The 15542-nt window shown below is 49.8% G+C and overlaps 1 protein-coding gene across 4 annotated transcripts in view; it reads right to left on the reverse strand.

Annotated features, from left to right (window-relative positions):
- The window catches only part of PPP1R12A (protein phosphatase 1 regulatory subunit 12A), a 232753-nt gene that overhangs the window by 66661 nt on the left and 150550 nt on the right, over positions 1-15542 (reverse strand). For all 4 annotated transcript variants that reach the window (XM_050934674.1, XM_050934656.1, XM_050934680.1 and 1 more), the window contains exons 10-11: positions 11510-11725; positions 10445-10539 (exon numbers count right to left, since the gene is read on the reverse strand). In XM_050934674.1, coding sequence (XP_050790631.1) covers positions 10445-10539; positions 11510-11725 — 311 coding nt within the window. The remainder of the gene's footprint in view (positions 1-10444; positions 10540-11509; positions 11726-15542) is intronic.

The raw sequence follows: 15542 nt of genomic DNA on the forward strand, positions 1-15542 counted from the left end.
GTAGAACATGGCCGTGGTATTGTCCGTTAGGACTGCTACGCAGTGGCCCCGCAAGTGGAGGAGAAAGGCTTGGCATGCAAGGCGAATCACCCTGAGCTCTTTGATGTTGATGTGCAATGACAGCTCGCTCTCGTGCCATAAGCCCTGCACTGTCAGGTTCCCGAGGTGGACCCCTCATCCCAGGGATGCATCTGTGACCCGGGTAAGGGTGGGTTGGGGAGATGTAACGGGACCCCGGCACCCACCATCCGAGGATCCAGCCACCATTGTAGGGAGTCGAGTGTGCACTTCGGAACCATGAGGACCATTTCTAGACTGTCGCGTCCAGGTTGGTAGGCTGAAGCCAACCATGTCTGCAGCGGCTTGAATCTTAGTCTGGCGTGCTGCACCACGTAGATACAGGACGCCATGTGACCCAGCAACCTGAGGCATTGCCATGCTGTGGTGGTGGGAAACTTGCAGAGGCTGGTAATTGTGCCTCCTATAGCCAGGCACCGTGCTTCCAGAAGAAAGGCCCTCACTTGGTTTGCATCCAGGACTATGTTTGAGTAGGTGCAAGGATGGAATTGCTGATATTTACCTATGATACCCAAGAGAGTGAAAAAGTCCGTGATTAGATGTACCCGAGACTGGACATGATGATGAGACTGGCCCTGCATAAGCCAGTTGTCAAGGTACGGGAAGATGTGCACGTGACGTAGGCGAAGAAAGGCTGCCACAACCACCATGCACTTGGTAAAGATGCGAGGGGCTGTGCACGAGCCAAACGGGAGGGCTGTGAACTGATAGTGCATCCTGCTCACCATCAAGCGGAGGAAATGTCTGTGAGGTGGAGTAATTGAAATGTGAAAGTATGCATCTTTCATATTGAGGGCAGCATACCAGTCTCCCGGATCCAGTGAGGAAAGGATAGTGGCTAAGGAACTTCAGGTTGATGATGTACTTGTTGAGCTCCCTGAGGACCAGAATAGGTCATAAGCCTCCCTTTGCCTTGGGGACAAGGAAATAGCGGGAATAGAAACTCTTGCCCCGAGCACCTGAGGAACTTCCTCCACTGCCCCTAGGACAAGGAGGGATTGAACCTCCTGGATGAGGAGTTGCTCGTGAGAAGGGTCCTTGAAGAGGGACGAGGAAGGAGGGTGAGAGGGCAGGATGGCATGGAAATGGATAGAATATCCCATCTGTACTGTGCGGAGGACCCAACGGTCCGACGTGATACGAGACCAGGCATGGTAGAAATGGGATAGGCAGTTCAGAAAGGGATAACTGTTCGGTGTAAGAGCTGGTATTCAGTCCTCTGGTGCACCTTCAAAATGGGCACTTAGGGCCCGGGGGTGGCTTGTACTGTCCTTGACCTTGCCCAGGGGGGGAAGGGGGGGCGCGAGACAGTCTACGTTGAGAATATCTACTACTTCGATGAGAAAAGTCCTGCCTTGGTCTAGGATGGAAGGGGCGTTGCTGGGTGGTCTGGGGTTTAAATGGCTTCCTTTGGTTAGTATGCATACTTAAGGATTTAATAGTATTCCTTGTGTCTTTTAATGCATGCAGGCAGGAATCAGTTTGTTCTGCAAACAAGCTCTGACCATCAAAGGAGAGGTCCTGGATAGTGTGATGAACCTCAGGCAAGAGGCCTGAAGACTGAAGCCAGGCGTTCCGCCACATGGCTATACCTGATGCCAAAGTGCATGCAGCCGCATCCACAGCATTGAGGGAACCTTGGAGGGAGGTCCGAGCAACCAATTTACCCTCCTCAGCAGTGGCCTCCTAGTTCCGTACAAGCCTCTGCTGGGAGAAGATCTTGAAATTTGAGGACTGCAGACCAAGAGTTAATTGTACCTACTGAAAATCGCTAGCTGATTAGCGATCTGCAGCGAGAGACCCCCAGTAGAATTGCCATTGGGACTGACAGTTGGGTGCTGGAGGATTTTGGCCGAGACTCCCCAGGCCCGACTGGGGAATATCCGAGAACCCTGAAGCTCTCTCCAACCTGCCAGAAGGGGACCAAGATAGCGATGGCCAAGGAGGAGCACAGTGCGCAAGTGAAGCAAAGGGGGCACCGAGTCCCTTGGGAGGTGCGGGTCATGCGGGGATTGGTGCCAGGAGGCTGATCGCGACCGCAACCGGTGACATGACGAAGAGCGGTGCCAGCCAGTAGAGCGCTGCCATGACAGCACCCGGCGCCGCAACCGGCGCCGCGATGAAGAGCGGTGCCCTGCGGGCTGGTGTCGTGGTGACAGTTGACACAGGAATTGAAGTTCCACACTGCGTCGGTCCAAACGGTGCTGTGAGGATGCCAATTGTGACCTGGATCTCGAGTGGGACCATGATCCAGCAGTGGATAGCGACCTCGAGCGGGAACAGCTCCGAGGATCGGGACTGTGAGACCAGCGCCGCGAGACTAACTGGTGCCATGAGTCAGACTGGTACCTGTGGCAGTGCCAGGACTCGGAACAGCGCCGGGACTCCGCATGGCGTGGAGATGCTGGTCTGAGGGCTGCCATTCCAAACATGGCCGGTTTACCCTTGGATGGTACTGGGACTCAGGTTGGGGCTGGTACTGGGGCTGGAGGCACCGGAACTGTCATTTTGATGAGCCCTCTGGTGACCTCGAAGGTATCCAGTGTGGAAGGTAATGTGATCTCTTCCATTTGCACTGTCCCTTGTGCAGGGCTGGGATGAGCAGATCAGGGCCTGGTGGCCTTGTCCTGCTTAGAGGCCTGGTTAGAGTCTTGGTCGGTCGGGACCGGAAAAGACGGTTACTCACCTTTGTAACTGTTGTTCTTCGAGATGTGTTGCTCATATCCATTCCAGTTAGGTGTGCGCGCGCTGCGTGCACGTTCGTCGGAGAAACTTTTACCCTAGCAACCCAGGCGGGTCGGCTGGGCGCCCCTTGGAGTGGCGCCGCTATGGCGCCCAATACATACCCCAGCCGACCCGGCCACCCTTCAGTTCCTTCTTGCCAACTACTCCGACAGTGGGGAAGGAGGGTGGGTTTGGAATGGATATGAGCAACACATCTCGAAGAACAACAGTTACAAAGGTGAGTAACCGTCTTTTCTTCTTCGAGTGATTGCTCATATCCATTCCAGTTAGGTGATTCCAGAGCCTTACCTAGGCGGTGGGGTCGGAGTGAGATGTGGCGGTATTTCAAAATGCGACGCCGAAGGCCGCATCATCTCTTGATTGTCTGACTATCGCATAGTGTGTGGTGAATGTGTGGACCGATGACCAGGTCGCTGCACGGCAAATCTCCTGGATAGGCACGTGCGCCAGGAAGGCTGCCGACGCCGCCTGAGCTCTCGTGGAATGTGCCGTGAGGTGGCTAGAGGGGACACGAGCTAGGTCGTAGCATGCGCGAATGCATGCAGTTACCCAGGAGGAAATCCTCTGAGAGGAGATTGGTTGACCCCTCATCCGTTCTGCGATCGCCACAAACAGCTGAGGGAACTTCCGGAATGGCTTTGTTCGCTCAATGTAGAAAGCGAGCGCTCTGCGTACATCTAAGGAGTGTAGCTGCTGCTCCCTCCGAGAAGAGTGTGGCTTCGGGACAAAGATGTCCTGGTTGGTATGGAAGGCAGAAACAACCTTAGGGAGGAACGCCGGGTGGGGTCGCAGGTGCACTTTGTCCTTATGGAAGACGGTGTAGGGTGGATCCACTGAGAGAGCTCTCAGCTCTGAGACCCGTCTGGCCGATGTAATGGCCACCAAGAAGGCCGTCTTCCATGACAGGTACGTGAGCGAGCAAGTCGCCAGTGGCTCGAATGGCGGGAGCATGAGCCTGTTCAGAACCAAGTTAAGGTCCCAGGTAGGAGCAGGGCGGCGTACGGGGGGGTAGAGACGCTCCAGGCCTTTAACAAATCTGGCGACTAAGGGGTGGGAGAATACGGAGCGGACACCCTCTCCTGGCCGAAAGGCGGATATGGCCGCTAAGTGTACCTTCAAGGAGGATGTCGCCAGGCCCTGCTGCTTAAGGTACCAGAGGTAGTCTAGGACCGTGAGAATCAGGGCCTGCGTAGGGTTCACCCCCTGAGTAGCGCACCAGCAAGAGAAGCGCTTCCACTTGGCCCTGTACGTTGAGCGAGTGGAAGGCTTCCTGCTGTTAAGGAGGATATGTTGGACTGGTGCGGAGCAGCTGAGCTCCGCCGTATTCAGCCATGCAGGAGCCACGCCGTGAGGTGTAGGGCCCGTAGGTCCGGGTGACAGAGCCTGCCGTGATCCTGCGTGATCAGGTCTGGGTGGAGAGGAAGGGGAATCGGAGGGTCCACAGATAGGTCCAGTAAGGCGGTGAACCAGTGCTGTCTGGGCCACGCAGGTGCGATTAGGATTAGATGGACTTTGTCCCTGCGTAGTTTCTACAGGACTTTGTGCACCAGAGGGAACGGAGGGAAGGCATACAGTAGGTGGCGGGTCCATGGCAGGAGAAAAGTGTCCGTGATCGACCCGGGAGAGAGACCCTGAAAGGAGCAGAACTCCTGGCACTTCCTGTTGGACTTGGTCGCGAAGAGGTCTATGCGGGGAAATCCCCACCTCTGGAAGATGGAATGGATGACATCCGGTCTGATCGACCATTCGTGGCACAGGAAGGACCGGCTGAGTCTGTCCACCAGCGTGTTCTTGACCCCTGGGAGGAAGGATGCCACCAGATCTATCGACTGGGCTATGCAGAAGTCCCAGAGTCGAATGGTTTCCTGACATAGGGGGGAACCCATTCGTCTCCCGTTTGTTGATATAATACATGGACGTTGTGTTGTCCGTGAGTACGGAAACACAATGGCCGTGTAGGCGTCATTGAAACGCCTGGCAGGCGAGGCGGACTGCCCTCAACACCAGGACATTTATGTGGAGTGACAGCTCTTGGGACGACCAGAGGCCCTGGGTGCGCAGGTGTCCTAGGTGGGCCCACCACCCCAGGGAAGATGCATCGGTTGTTAGAGTCATCGATGGTTGCTGTGGATGGAACGGCATCCCCGCGCATACCAGGGATGGAGTCAGCCACCAGTCGAGGGAGCGGAGAGGGTCGGGGGGGACCGTCACCAATACATCCAGGTGGTCCCTGCCCGGGCGGAATACGGAGTGAAGCCACGTTTGGAAGGGCCTCATTCGGAGCCTGGCATACTTTGTCACATAAGTGCATGCGGCCATATGCCCTAGTAGTGTGAGGCAGGTGCGGGCCGAGGTGATTGGGGAGGCCTGCAAGCTCCGAATGATCACAACGATCGCCTGGAAGCGAGGTTGAGGTAAGTAAGCCCTGGCTTGAGTAGAGTCCAGGGTCGCTCCTATGAAGTCTAACCTCTGTGTGGGGACCAGGCTGGATTTCTCGGCATTGAGAAGCAGGCCCAGCTGGGAGAAGAGGCTCGTAACGGCCTCGACATGCCGCCGCACCTGCGACTGGGAGGACCCTTTCAGGAGCCAGTCGTCGAGGTACGGAAAGACGTGGATTTTCCGCCGACAGAGGTGGGAGGCCACAACGGCCATGCACTTGGTAAAAACCCTCGGGGCAGTGGAGAGACCGAAGGGTAGGACTGCGAACTGGAAGTGCTGATGTCTGATAGTGAAGCGAAGCTACTTCCTGTGCAGTGGAAAGATGGCTATATGGAAGTACGCGTCCTTCATGTCGAGGGCGGCATACCAGTCTCCAGGATCCAGGGATGGGATAATGGTTCCCAGGGAGATCATGCGGAACTTCAACTTCAGCATCCATTTGTTGAGGCCCCGCAGGTCTAGGATGGGTCTGAGACCTCCCTTGGACTTGGGGATCAGGAAATATCGGGAGTAGAACCCTTTGCCTCTCTCGCCTAGAGGTACTTCCTCTATAGCTCCCGCCGTGAGGAGGGAACGAACCTCCTGCAGGAGGGTTTGCTCGTGAGAGGGGTCCCTGAAGAGGGACCGGGAAGGGGGTGAGGAAGCAAATTGCAGATGGTATCCGTGCTTCACTGTGCGTAGCACCCAACGGTCTGAAGTTAACCGGGACCACGCCGGGAGGAAGTGGGAGAGGCGGTTGGAGAAGGTAGGGGAAGGATCCTGTCGTGCGTCTGGTATGCTGTCCCCGGGCGCACCTTCAAAAGCTGGGACTTGGAGCCCGGTGGTGCCTTGGAAGGCCCTTGGCTTTGGCCTCCCTGGGAGCCGGATTGGCGCCTGCGGCCCCCCCGGCCACACCATCTATTGAGGTCCTGCCTCTGACGGGGTGGGAAGTATGAGTGTCGTGCTTGGGGCCTGAAGGGTCTACGCTGGTTGGAAGGTGTATGCATCCCCAGCGAGCGTATTATGACTCGATTGTCCTTCAGGTTTTGTAATTTGGAGTCCGTCTTGTCCGAGAACAACCCTTTCCCGTCAAAGGGTAGGTCCTGGACTGTATATTGGAGTTCCAGAGGTAGTGTGGAGGCTTGAAGTCATGAAATGCGCCTCATGGTTATACCGGAAGCCAGGGTTCTGGCTGCTGAGTCAGCCGCGTCGAGGGAGGCCTGGAGGGAGGTCCTGGCCACCTTCTTACCCTCCTCCAGGAACGCATTAAACTCCGGGCGGGAGTCCTGGGGTAGCAGTTCGGAGAACTTACCCACCTCCGCCCATATATTATAGTTATAACGTCCCAGTAGGGCTTGCTGGTTGGCCACATGGAGTTGCAAGGCCCCAGCCAAATACACCTTGCGCCCCATGAGGTCCATTCACCTAGCTTCCTTAGCCTTAGGGGCCGGAGCCTGTTGGCCGTGCCGTTCCCTGTTGTTAACAGACTGGACAACTAGGGAGGAAGGAGGAGGGTGGACATATAGGTACTCGTACTCCCGAGAGGGTACCATGTATTTCCTTTCCACTCCCTTAGCTGTCGGCGGGATGGAGGCTGGTGACTGCCACAGGTTATTGGCGGTAGACTGGATAGTCTTTATGAATGGGAGGGCTACCCGGGTAGGTGCATCTGCCGAGAGGATGCTCACTACCGGGTCCTCAACCTCTGGGACCTCCTCCACTGGTAGGTTGATATTGAGGGCTACTCTACGGAGGAGGAGGTCCTGGTGGGCCCTGAGGTCTATTGGTAGGGGTCCTGACGCTGAAGACCCAGCCACTGCCTCATCTGGCGAGGAGGAGGAGGAGGATACTCCGGGGATGAGGGCATCCTGCGCGGTCTCCTGTTCCTGGCCTGGTTCCTGCTCCAGTTGACCCAGGGAGTCTGGAGGCGGCTGTTTGTCCGACTCAACCACAGGGGGGCGGGAAACAGTGGCCTCTGGCGCCCGATGTTCTGAGGCGGTGGAACGTGTCTGGGGCACGGGGGCACCCTGGGCCTGATGATATGGCCCAGGGTGTCCAAAAACCCCACTGTTGGGCACCCACGTCCTGCGGGTGGGGGTCCTGGAACACTCCCAGCGGTACTTCGGGGTCCTGGTCCCGTTCGTAATAGCTACCCACCTGGGTGGATGCTGACGTGTCTCTAGATGGCCAAGGTGGAGCGGCGAAAGTCGGTGCCGAGGTACCGACAGATCTTACACCTCTGGGCAGTGGTGACCGGTGCCAGTATTGGCGGTGCTGAGAGCGAGATCGGGACCTGCGACTGGCTCGGTGCCGGGAGGTCGACCGGGATCCCGAGTGCCTCTGTCTTGATCTGCTCCTGGAGGTACGGCGCCCGCCGCGGTGCCGTGAGCTGGAGCGGTGCCTGGTTGACGCTCGGGACGTCGACCAGTGCCGGGAGCCTGACCGGTGCCGAGAGCGTGAGCGGTACCGAGGTGATCGGTGCCGGGAGCCTGAACGGTGCCAGGGTGACCGGTGCCGGGAGCCCAACCGGTGCCGGGAGTCTGATCGGTGCCGAGGCGATCGGTGCCAGGAGTATGACCGGTGCCGGGAGCGAGATAGACGTCGAGAGCATGAGCGGCGCCTCGATGTAGAGCGTCCGCGGGACCGCGATCTGGAGCGGTGCCAGTCCGCCACACTGACCGAAGCTGGTCTGGTCAGGGTCGGTTTGCCCAAGGAGTGTAGTACCCGCACCGGCAGTGCCGGGGGTAAGGGCAACGGTGCCTCGGTGATCGCAATTAGGTCCCTCGCTGCGGTGAATGTCTCCGGAGTAGAGGGCGAGGTAGGCTCTACCACGGTGTGCACCGGGGAGCTGTCGGGTGCCGGACTCGACGGCCCTCGCTGGGTCAGAGTCAACGGTACTGGCTTAGACGGTGCCGCAGCAGGTATCGGTGCCGGGCGATCCGCCTTTTGCGCAGTCTCTGACTGGGAGGCAGTTGGTGGCGGGATGATCTGCGCCCTCGCCGCCTTCGGCCTCGGGGAGAGGGAGCGGCTCGGAGTCGGTTTCGGTGCCGGCTTCTTGGTGGTAGCACTCGGTGCCGTGGCGGAGCCCTTGCTTACCGGCTGACTTGCGCTCGGTGCCGAGGGCGGAGGTGTCAGGGCCGCTTCCATAAGGAGCTGTCTCAATCTAATGTCACACTCCTTCTTGGTTCTCGGCTTGAAGGACTTACAGATTGAGCACTTGGCCGATAAGTGCGACTCCCCGAGGCACTTCAAGCAGGAATCATGGGGGTCTCCAACTGGCATGGGCTTGTGACAAGCTGAGCACTGCTTGAAGCCCGATGAGCCGGGCATGAGCTCCGGCTCCCGGTGCGGGGAAGGGGGGGGTGTCCCCGATCCCCTCAAACTACAACTAATAACTACACTAATAAACTCTAGATAATTGACTAACTAATAACTATATATATATATATATATATATATATATATATATATATATATATATATATATACACACACACACACACACCACAATGAGCTATAACTACTATATACAACGATAGCGAAATGAGCTGCTAGGGAGTGTGGAGGTCAGCGAAGCCGCGCTCCACAGTTCCAACGACCGACACGGGCGGTAAGAAGGAACTGAAGGGTGGCCGGGTCGGCTGGGGTATATATTGGGCGCCATAGCGGCGCCACTCCAGGAGGCGCCCAGCCGACCCGCCTGGGTTGCTAGGGTAAAAGTTTCTCCGACGAACGTGCACGCGGCGCGCGCACACCTAACTGGAATGGATATGAGCAATCACTCGAAGAAGAACAACTGCTTCGGCCCTAACAGGGGGTCCTTCCAAGGCTTGCTTCTTCCCAGCAACCCGGGAATGGGAGCAGTGCCAAGGCAGGCGTTTTTGGGGCCCAGGAGATTGCCTGTCCTGAGATGAGCGCATGATCTTCTGCGGTGCCGAAGACGGTACCGCAGGAGGGGCACTCTGCACTCCAACAGGAATCATGGGGGTTGTCTGTAGGCATGGGCTTGTTGCAAGAGCTGCAAGGCTTGAAGACCTGGGATGGCATGCCCCAGAGTCCTGTAGGGCAGTCATTGAGGGGACTGCCCTCAACCACTAAACTATGCTTAATACTATAGGAAACACTTAACACTAACTAACAACAATTAAATCGACAATCTAGATAAGAGAAGCTGGGGATAAGTGGAGCACTTGAGACAAGAGACCACTGTTCCAACAACCATCATGGGCAGTAAGAAAAACTGAAGGTTGGGGTGGGGAGCGAGGTCGGGCCGGTAGGGTCTTATATGGAATGCCATATTGGCACCACTCCAGCGGGCTCCCCAGCCGGCCCGAAGGGTAGCTGCTAGGGAAAAAGTTTCTAACATCTGTGCACGCGGCGCGTGCACACACCTAACTGGAATTGATACGAGCAATCACTCAAAGAACAACTTTTCATGCATACCAGCAGGTTCTCCACGGACCAATTAATATACCACGTTAGTGCACTTTAGACACCACTGCCGTTAGTATACCCAACCATGCAGACAAAGCCACCATGTAACTCCACATAAAACCAGAACTCTGTTCTTAGAGAACCAGATGCTATTCATCTTAAGGTGACTAGCAGAGTATCTACACCAGCAAAAACTAGTAATCCTATTTCAGCAGCTGTCAGTAACCACACAACTACAGCATGTTAAGATGCTAGTGTGGACATGGATCAGCCAGTTTTATGATGTCATGAAAACGTACTGCAAATTGATGGTTAAAATGCACACCTAAGCCTTACCTATAATAGCAAATTACTTAATTCTTTTTACCAGTGCAGTGACAGTGTATTAGTTGCCAAAATACAGGTGTTAATTTTGCTTGTGTAGACAAGACCTAGGGATTACAACCATTTAGTGCTTTCCCCACATATCCCTGCCCACTGTTCCTGTAAAAAGGAAATATATTGCAATTTATAAATATTCTGTTCTGAGACAACAAGACAGCAGTTGTCTTGTGACTGCAATATATTGCCTAGCTACAAGAATCAAAGTAACAGAAATAGTTCGGATTGAAGGGTTACTGTAATATATATGTGCACCATCCAAAATAGCTTTTACCATTAGTTTCAACTCAACTTTTCTTTTGGAGGGCCAGAGGCTAGTTTCCAAAAGATTCAGATATCAAATAATTGTGTGTATAGTTAAAAAGCAAGTTATAGCTTCAAGAGTTACCTGTTTTCTTTCTCATCAACGTCAGATGTACTGGCCAGTCGTCTTGGTATTGTAGGTGCAACATATGCAAGTCTAGTTCCTTTATTATCCTTTTCCTTTAAGACAGAAAATGTTTTAGAAGTCAAGAATAGCTTTATATGATAGTCATAAGTTATATTAAAAGCTATTCAAATGTCCCTAGTTGCACTCCTGTCAAAGTTACAAAATTATCTATGCCAATTCCAACTCTATTTAATATTCTAAGTTAATTTGCACGATTAGCATCAGGCAGACGTTAAGAGCAACAAGCATCGTACTGGGAACGGCAAACTCTTCAAAGGTGCCAACTATCTTAATTTTATGTCCTTTTGTTTTTCTATTAATGTGTCTCCAAAGGTTCAGTTTAAAATAACAGCCAATTCTAACTACCGTTTAAAGTGTTTTAGTGTTTTCCTAAAATCCGCAAACATATTTAATCACATGCACAAAGACATTAGAACTTGAAAAAAGGAATTACATTACTTTGTAATACGCAAAAGCATGAAGTATTTTTGCTCAAATATCTATGTCAAATTAGTAACATTTTAATTAATGCTTAATTTAGAAAGATAAAAGATTAATCTTTGTCCACACAACATGTGAATCAACGGGTATAAGGAGCCTTTTTGGTCCTCATCCCCAGCACTCTGCAGCAAGGAACAGGAACTATCGCAATCTTTGCACTCCCTTCACTGCACAAGACTTTGCATGACTAGTGGTGCAAGTCTTTCCAAAGGTGGCAAGGCCCTGCACATACTCTCTTGCACCAGCTAATGAAGCTGCTCTGTGTGGAGAGAGAGAGGCCTGCAGCATTTTTCAAAAGGTGGCACAACAGCTGCACTTCTTCTAGGGCAGCTCTACTGCCTATCAAGAGCACGATGCCACAATTTAACAGCTGACATTCAGTACAATTTTGTAAGAGCATTATGTACTCAGATAGCGACATTGTAGTGGAGTTTATATGACATTCACTGTAAATTATAACTAATATTTATACTAAGTTAACTGGCCAGAATTTAAAATGTTTTATATTCTGAAAATGATTACCTTTTCTTTGTTGTCTAATGAAGAAGAGAGTCTTGGACTTGAAGCCGAACGCATAACACCTGTAGAGTCCTTTTCTTTCTGAGCTTCTTTGGAAGCTGTAATCTCTGCAAGTGCCCCATAGCTGCCAGTCTTTCGAAGACCTAACCTCCAAGAGGCAGGAGATTCATCTTTTCTCTCTTCCTCTTTGGGAGAAACCTTGGTTGTTGAAGTTGGAAACTTTAAACAAAGACATCATTAAGTTAAATGTCATTAACTTACACTAACTCTGCTATTTCATGCTTCTTTGGGATATTTCAAAATACTTAGCTACTTCCAGTTACAATACTGGATTTTTTTTGGTGGAGGAAGGGGTAACCAATACACATTCATTTCCTGGGTAGGTTAATGACATAAGAAACAAACAGATCACAAAGGAAAACAGCTTTTCTAAAAGTTAGCTAGAAAACCCTCTCCACTTCATAATACACACTGTGATAAAGAGATGCAAACAAAAATTTACACACAATTGAAAACCATGCAACTCTGGTATCAACACTTTGATTAAAAATGTTACTTTGCAACCTGAAACAAATCCTGTGCACACCAAAGCCTCACCATAGACTTTTCACCCTTATTGGGCACAAGAACAATGCCAGTTTTGCGCAAGCCCTGCCTCCATGATGCAGGATGTACTGACTCCGCCACAGGCATGATAGGAGGAATGAAATCATACTAAAGCCAATTAAGACAAGACACAAAGATGAAGAGTGAAAGAATGGAAATAGAGAAAAAGGAGCTTTTTGTTTTAAATCCACACACTTGATTCCTTATTCATGTACACTTCTCTTCTTTGAAGCACAAAATATCTAAAAGCAACAAGACATTTCTAATACTTTGGTAAAAAGTTCCTATTAAATACACTAGATCATGTTGTGAAATGATATATGTTGATACAAAAATGCATTTAGTTGCCACATACAAAAGGCAATGAAGCTTTCATATACATCAAAGATAATTATAACATTCGGATATTCTACGTTTTGAGAAAGTTTATCTGCTGTACTTTTCACACGGTAGACCCAAACATAAAAAACTTGCCATATATAATGGTATTGAATAAGCTAAATGACCAATGTATTCCAGTTTTTAATCTTTTGTTCAATATACACTGTCAACTTGAAGTTATATTTAAAATGTTCTCCCTTTTATGTTACAAAAATACTTTAGACACCTGAAATCCAAGAATTCTGCGGAAGATGGCGGTCACACCGCTCAGACAGTTGTGTAATCACTTGGGACAATTTTAACAGAAACTAGAAGTCAGAGAAACTGGAATGGTTACCAGACAAAGAAAGACTGGATATGTCCAAGGAGGCGGCGGCTTGGGATGATTGAAAGCTTGGAGCGGCCAGAGTGCAGAGGTGTTGGGATGGGGTATGAAGGCTGGACAAAGAGCAAATCAATCAAATCGCCACATTATAAACAACGCGCACATATCACTGGATGGACTGAAAAAAATCCATCTAACAGTAGCCTATCCAATCCACTGGTTGGTAAAATTCACATTAACTGTTTGTTCTTACAGCAGTTGAGAATAGCTATGAAACTAGCAATTACTATTGGTCACTGGGTGGTATCCTCTTCACCTACTGAAAAGCCTATACTTCACTGTGCCTGATCCTTCCTTCTTATTCAATACTGACCCATTTTTTGCTCTTTGCATTTCTCTACATTTCAGAGATCAAAAGTGCCATGTCTTTCCAACCCTACAGGGCACACAAATAATGTACAACTCTATTCATCAGCCAGCAGCACATACTTTGCAAAATATGTGCCATCATCTCATTGAATCTAGCCTTTCATCAACTAAAGGCATAAGATACCCGAAGGCTGTTAATGATCATGGGTCCCTGACTGCAGAACAAGAAAGAGGATTAAGCAAGAGTGACTTGGCATCTGAGTGTGACCTTTCATTGATACCTCTGGTCAGGATATATATATATATACACACACATACATATATATACACACATACATATATATATTATATATATACACATATACATATACATATACACACACATACATACACACATATCCAAAGATGCTCTCATCTCCACACAGTATATTGGCCATTATCATTAGCGACCTACAACTATTTTTAACTCTAGTGTATTTTTTATTTCCGTTCTCCCTCCCTCATAACAGAAAAGTGTACTATACTGTACGTGTTGCTATGAATGAAGATGATACAAGCAGTTTATGGGGTCTTCAGAAATAAAACTAGACTAGTTTTGAGAGACCAAACTCACAGAGGCTCCGAAAGATTAACAACCCAGAGAAATTGGCTTCTCCTCCCATACTGTGGAGGGCCCTCTTGCAACTACCATGAGCCTGATGTGCAGAAGTTTCCTAACCTACACACGCCATGGCGCTCAATGGTGTCTTCCTGAGAAGCACTGCAGAATAAGGATTTAAAAGTGGGGGCAGAAATGGTGTATCCACTAGTAACTTCCCCATCAATGCAGCCAGTGTACAAACAGTGCAGAGGCTAGAGCTATAGCAGCCTGAGGGTAGAATTCTTCCTTTGTTTAAGTCCTGGAAAAGCTCTCCAGCACATGACCCAACTACATTGGGGTCAGGATTGGGGCCACAGCAGTTTATACTTCCTGTTTCAGGCTTCTCTTTTCAACTCCTATGGATTAAAGCTAGTGGAATCCTTCCAAGCACTCCCTTGAGACTAATCCAGTCAAGACTGCTTTTATCTTTTCTTGAAGAGCACAAGACACCCTGGAAACGAGCCTGAAAATAAGAGTCTCCTCTTATGGGAGGGCGGGGGGAAGAGAGACAGACAGACACAGCTTTGGAGTTTAACACACTCAAATACCAGTCATATGCAGGGACAGATTCTTCAGAAATCGATCTTTAGGTGAACTTCTCTAGTTTTGCTAGTGAGAAAAATGGTGTCAAACACTAGTCCAGACAGCCACACAAACTGAACACAGGCCAGAGGAGGTCAATTCCATATGGCACAAAAACCCTTGATACAGTCACATTGAAAATATCATCCTTCAGATAATTAAGGCAAATGATCATACTTAAATTCCTTTTCAAGGCTCTCTTCTATCATGCCTATTGTTAATCTAGCTGACCTACGCTAATATGCATACAACAAAACAAGTATATTGTTAAATTTAACCTTTTTGCTAGCTGTGACCAAGTCATTGGTCACTCTACCAGTAGTTTCACCCTTTCTCCTCTAAAATCTATCTTGTTATATGCCTGTCTTTAGATTGTGAGCTTGCAGCAAGGGCAGTACATTCTTTTCTGTCTGGAAAATGTCTGGCACACTGAACATGCTCTTATGAACTACTAATGCTAACGCTAGATGCCATCCTCAGCTTCACAGGAAACCTAGCATTTGTGCTAAAATTATGGGTACCTAACTACTGATGTTTAAGACAATCTTGCTCTTTAAACCTAATACAGGATTTCAGGTAAGTTACAACAGCCTTACATATTACTTCCAAATATGAAAACCGAATTAAGCAAAGAGCTGGCCAGGTTAGCCTGCTGATGTATAATACAGAAACATGATTGTAGACTGACAAATGAACACCTTGGAATGTTCTATTTTGTTTAAAATTCACTTAAGAATTTAAAACAGAAAATTCTCCAAGTTAGTGCTGCTGTCTATTCTTCTACCAGGACAGGGCCCCAAGGAGAGAGATGGGATTCTCTATCCTTGTTTCAACACACATTTAAAAAAAGATCAGAAAAACTTTTAAAATAAAATGTTGAAAGTCATATCCCTACCATTTCAACGCAGAGTTCTTACCTGTACTTGTTTTTAAAATTAATGAATAAATAACATCAATTCTTATGTTTATCGCTTCCAAAGGACCAATGACAGGGAACCACATATACATATATATCGGAGGACAAAGTTCTGACCAGCTCATATTGCTGCAAATATAATTTTACACAAGTTCTGAGAGAGCAGGGAAAGGTTTGGGTCCTTTGTGGACCATCACATTATATTTTAAAAGTTTAT

This window comes from Gopherus flavomarginatus, chromosome 1, assembly GCF_025201925.1.
Source record: "Gopherus flavomarginatus isolate rGopFla2 chromosome 1, rGopFla2.mat.asm, whole genome shotgun sequence".
Taxonomy (NCBI): Eukaryota; Metazoa; Chordata; order Testudines; family Testudinidae; genus Gopherus; species Gopherus flavomarginatus.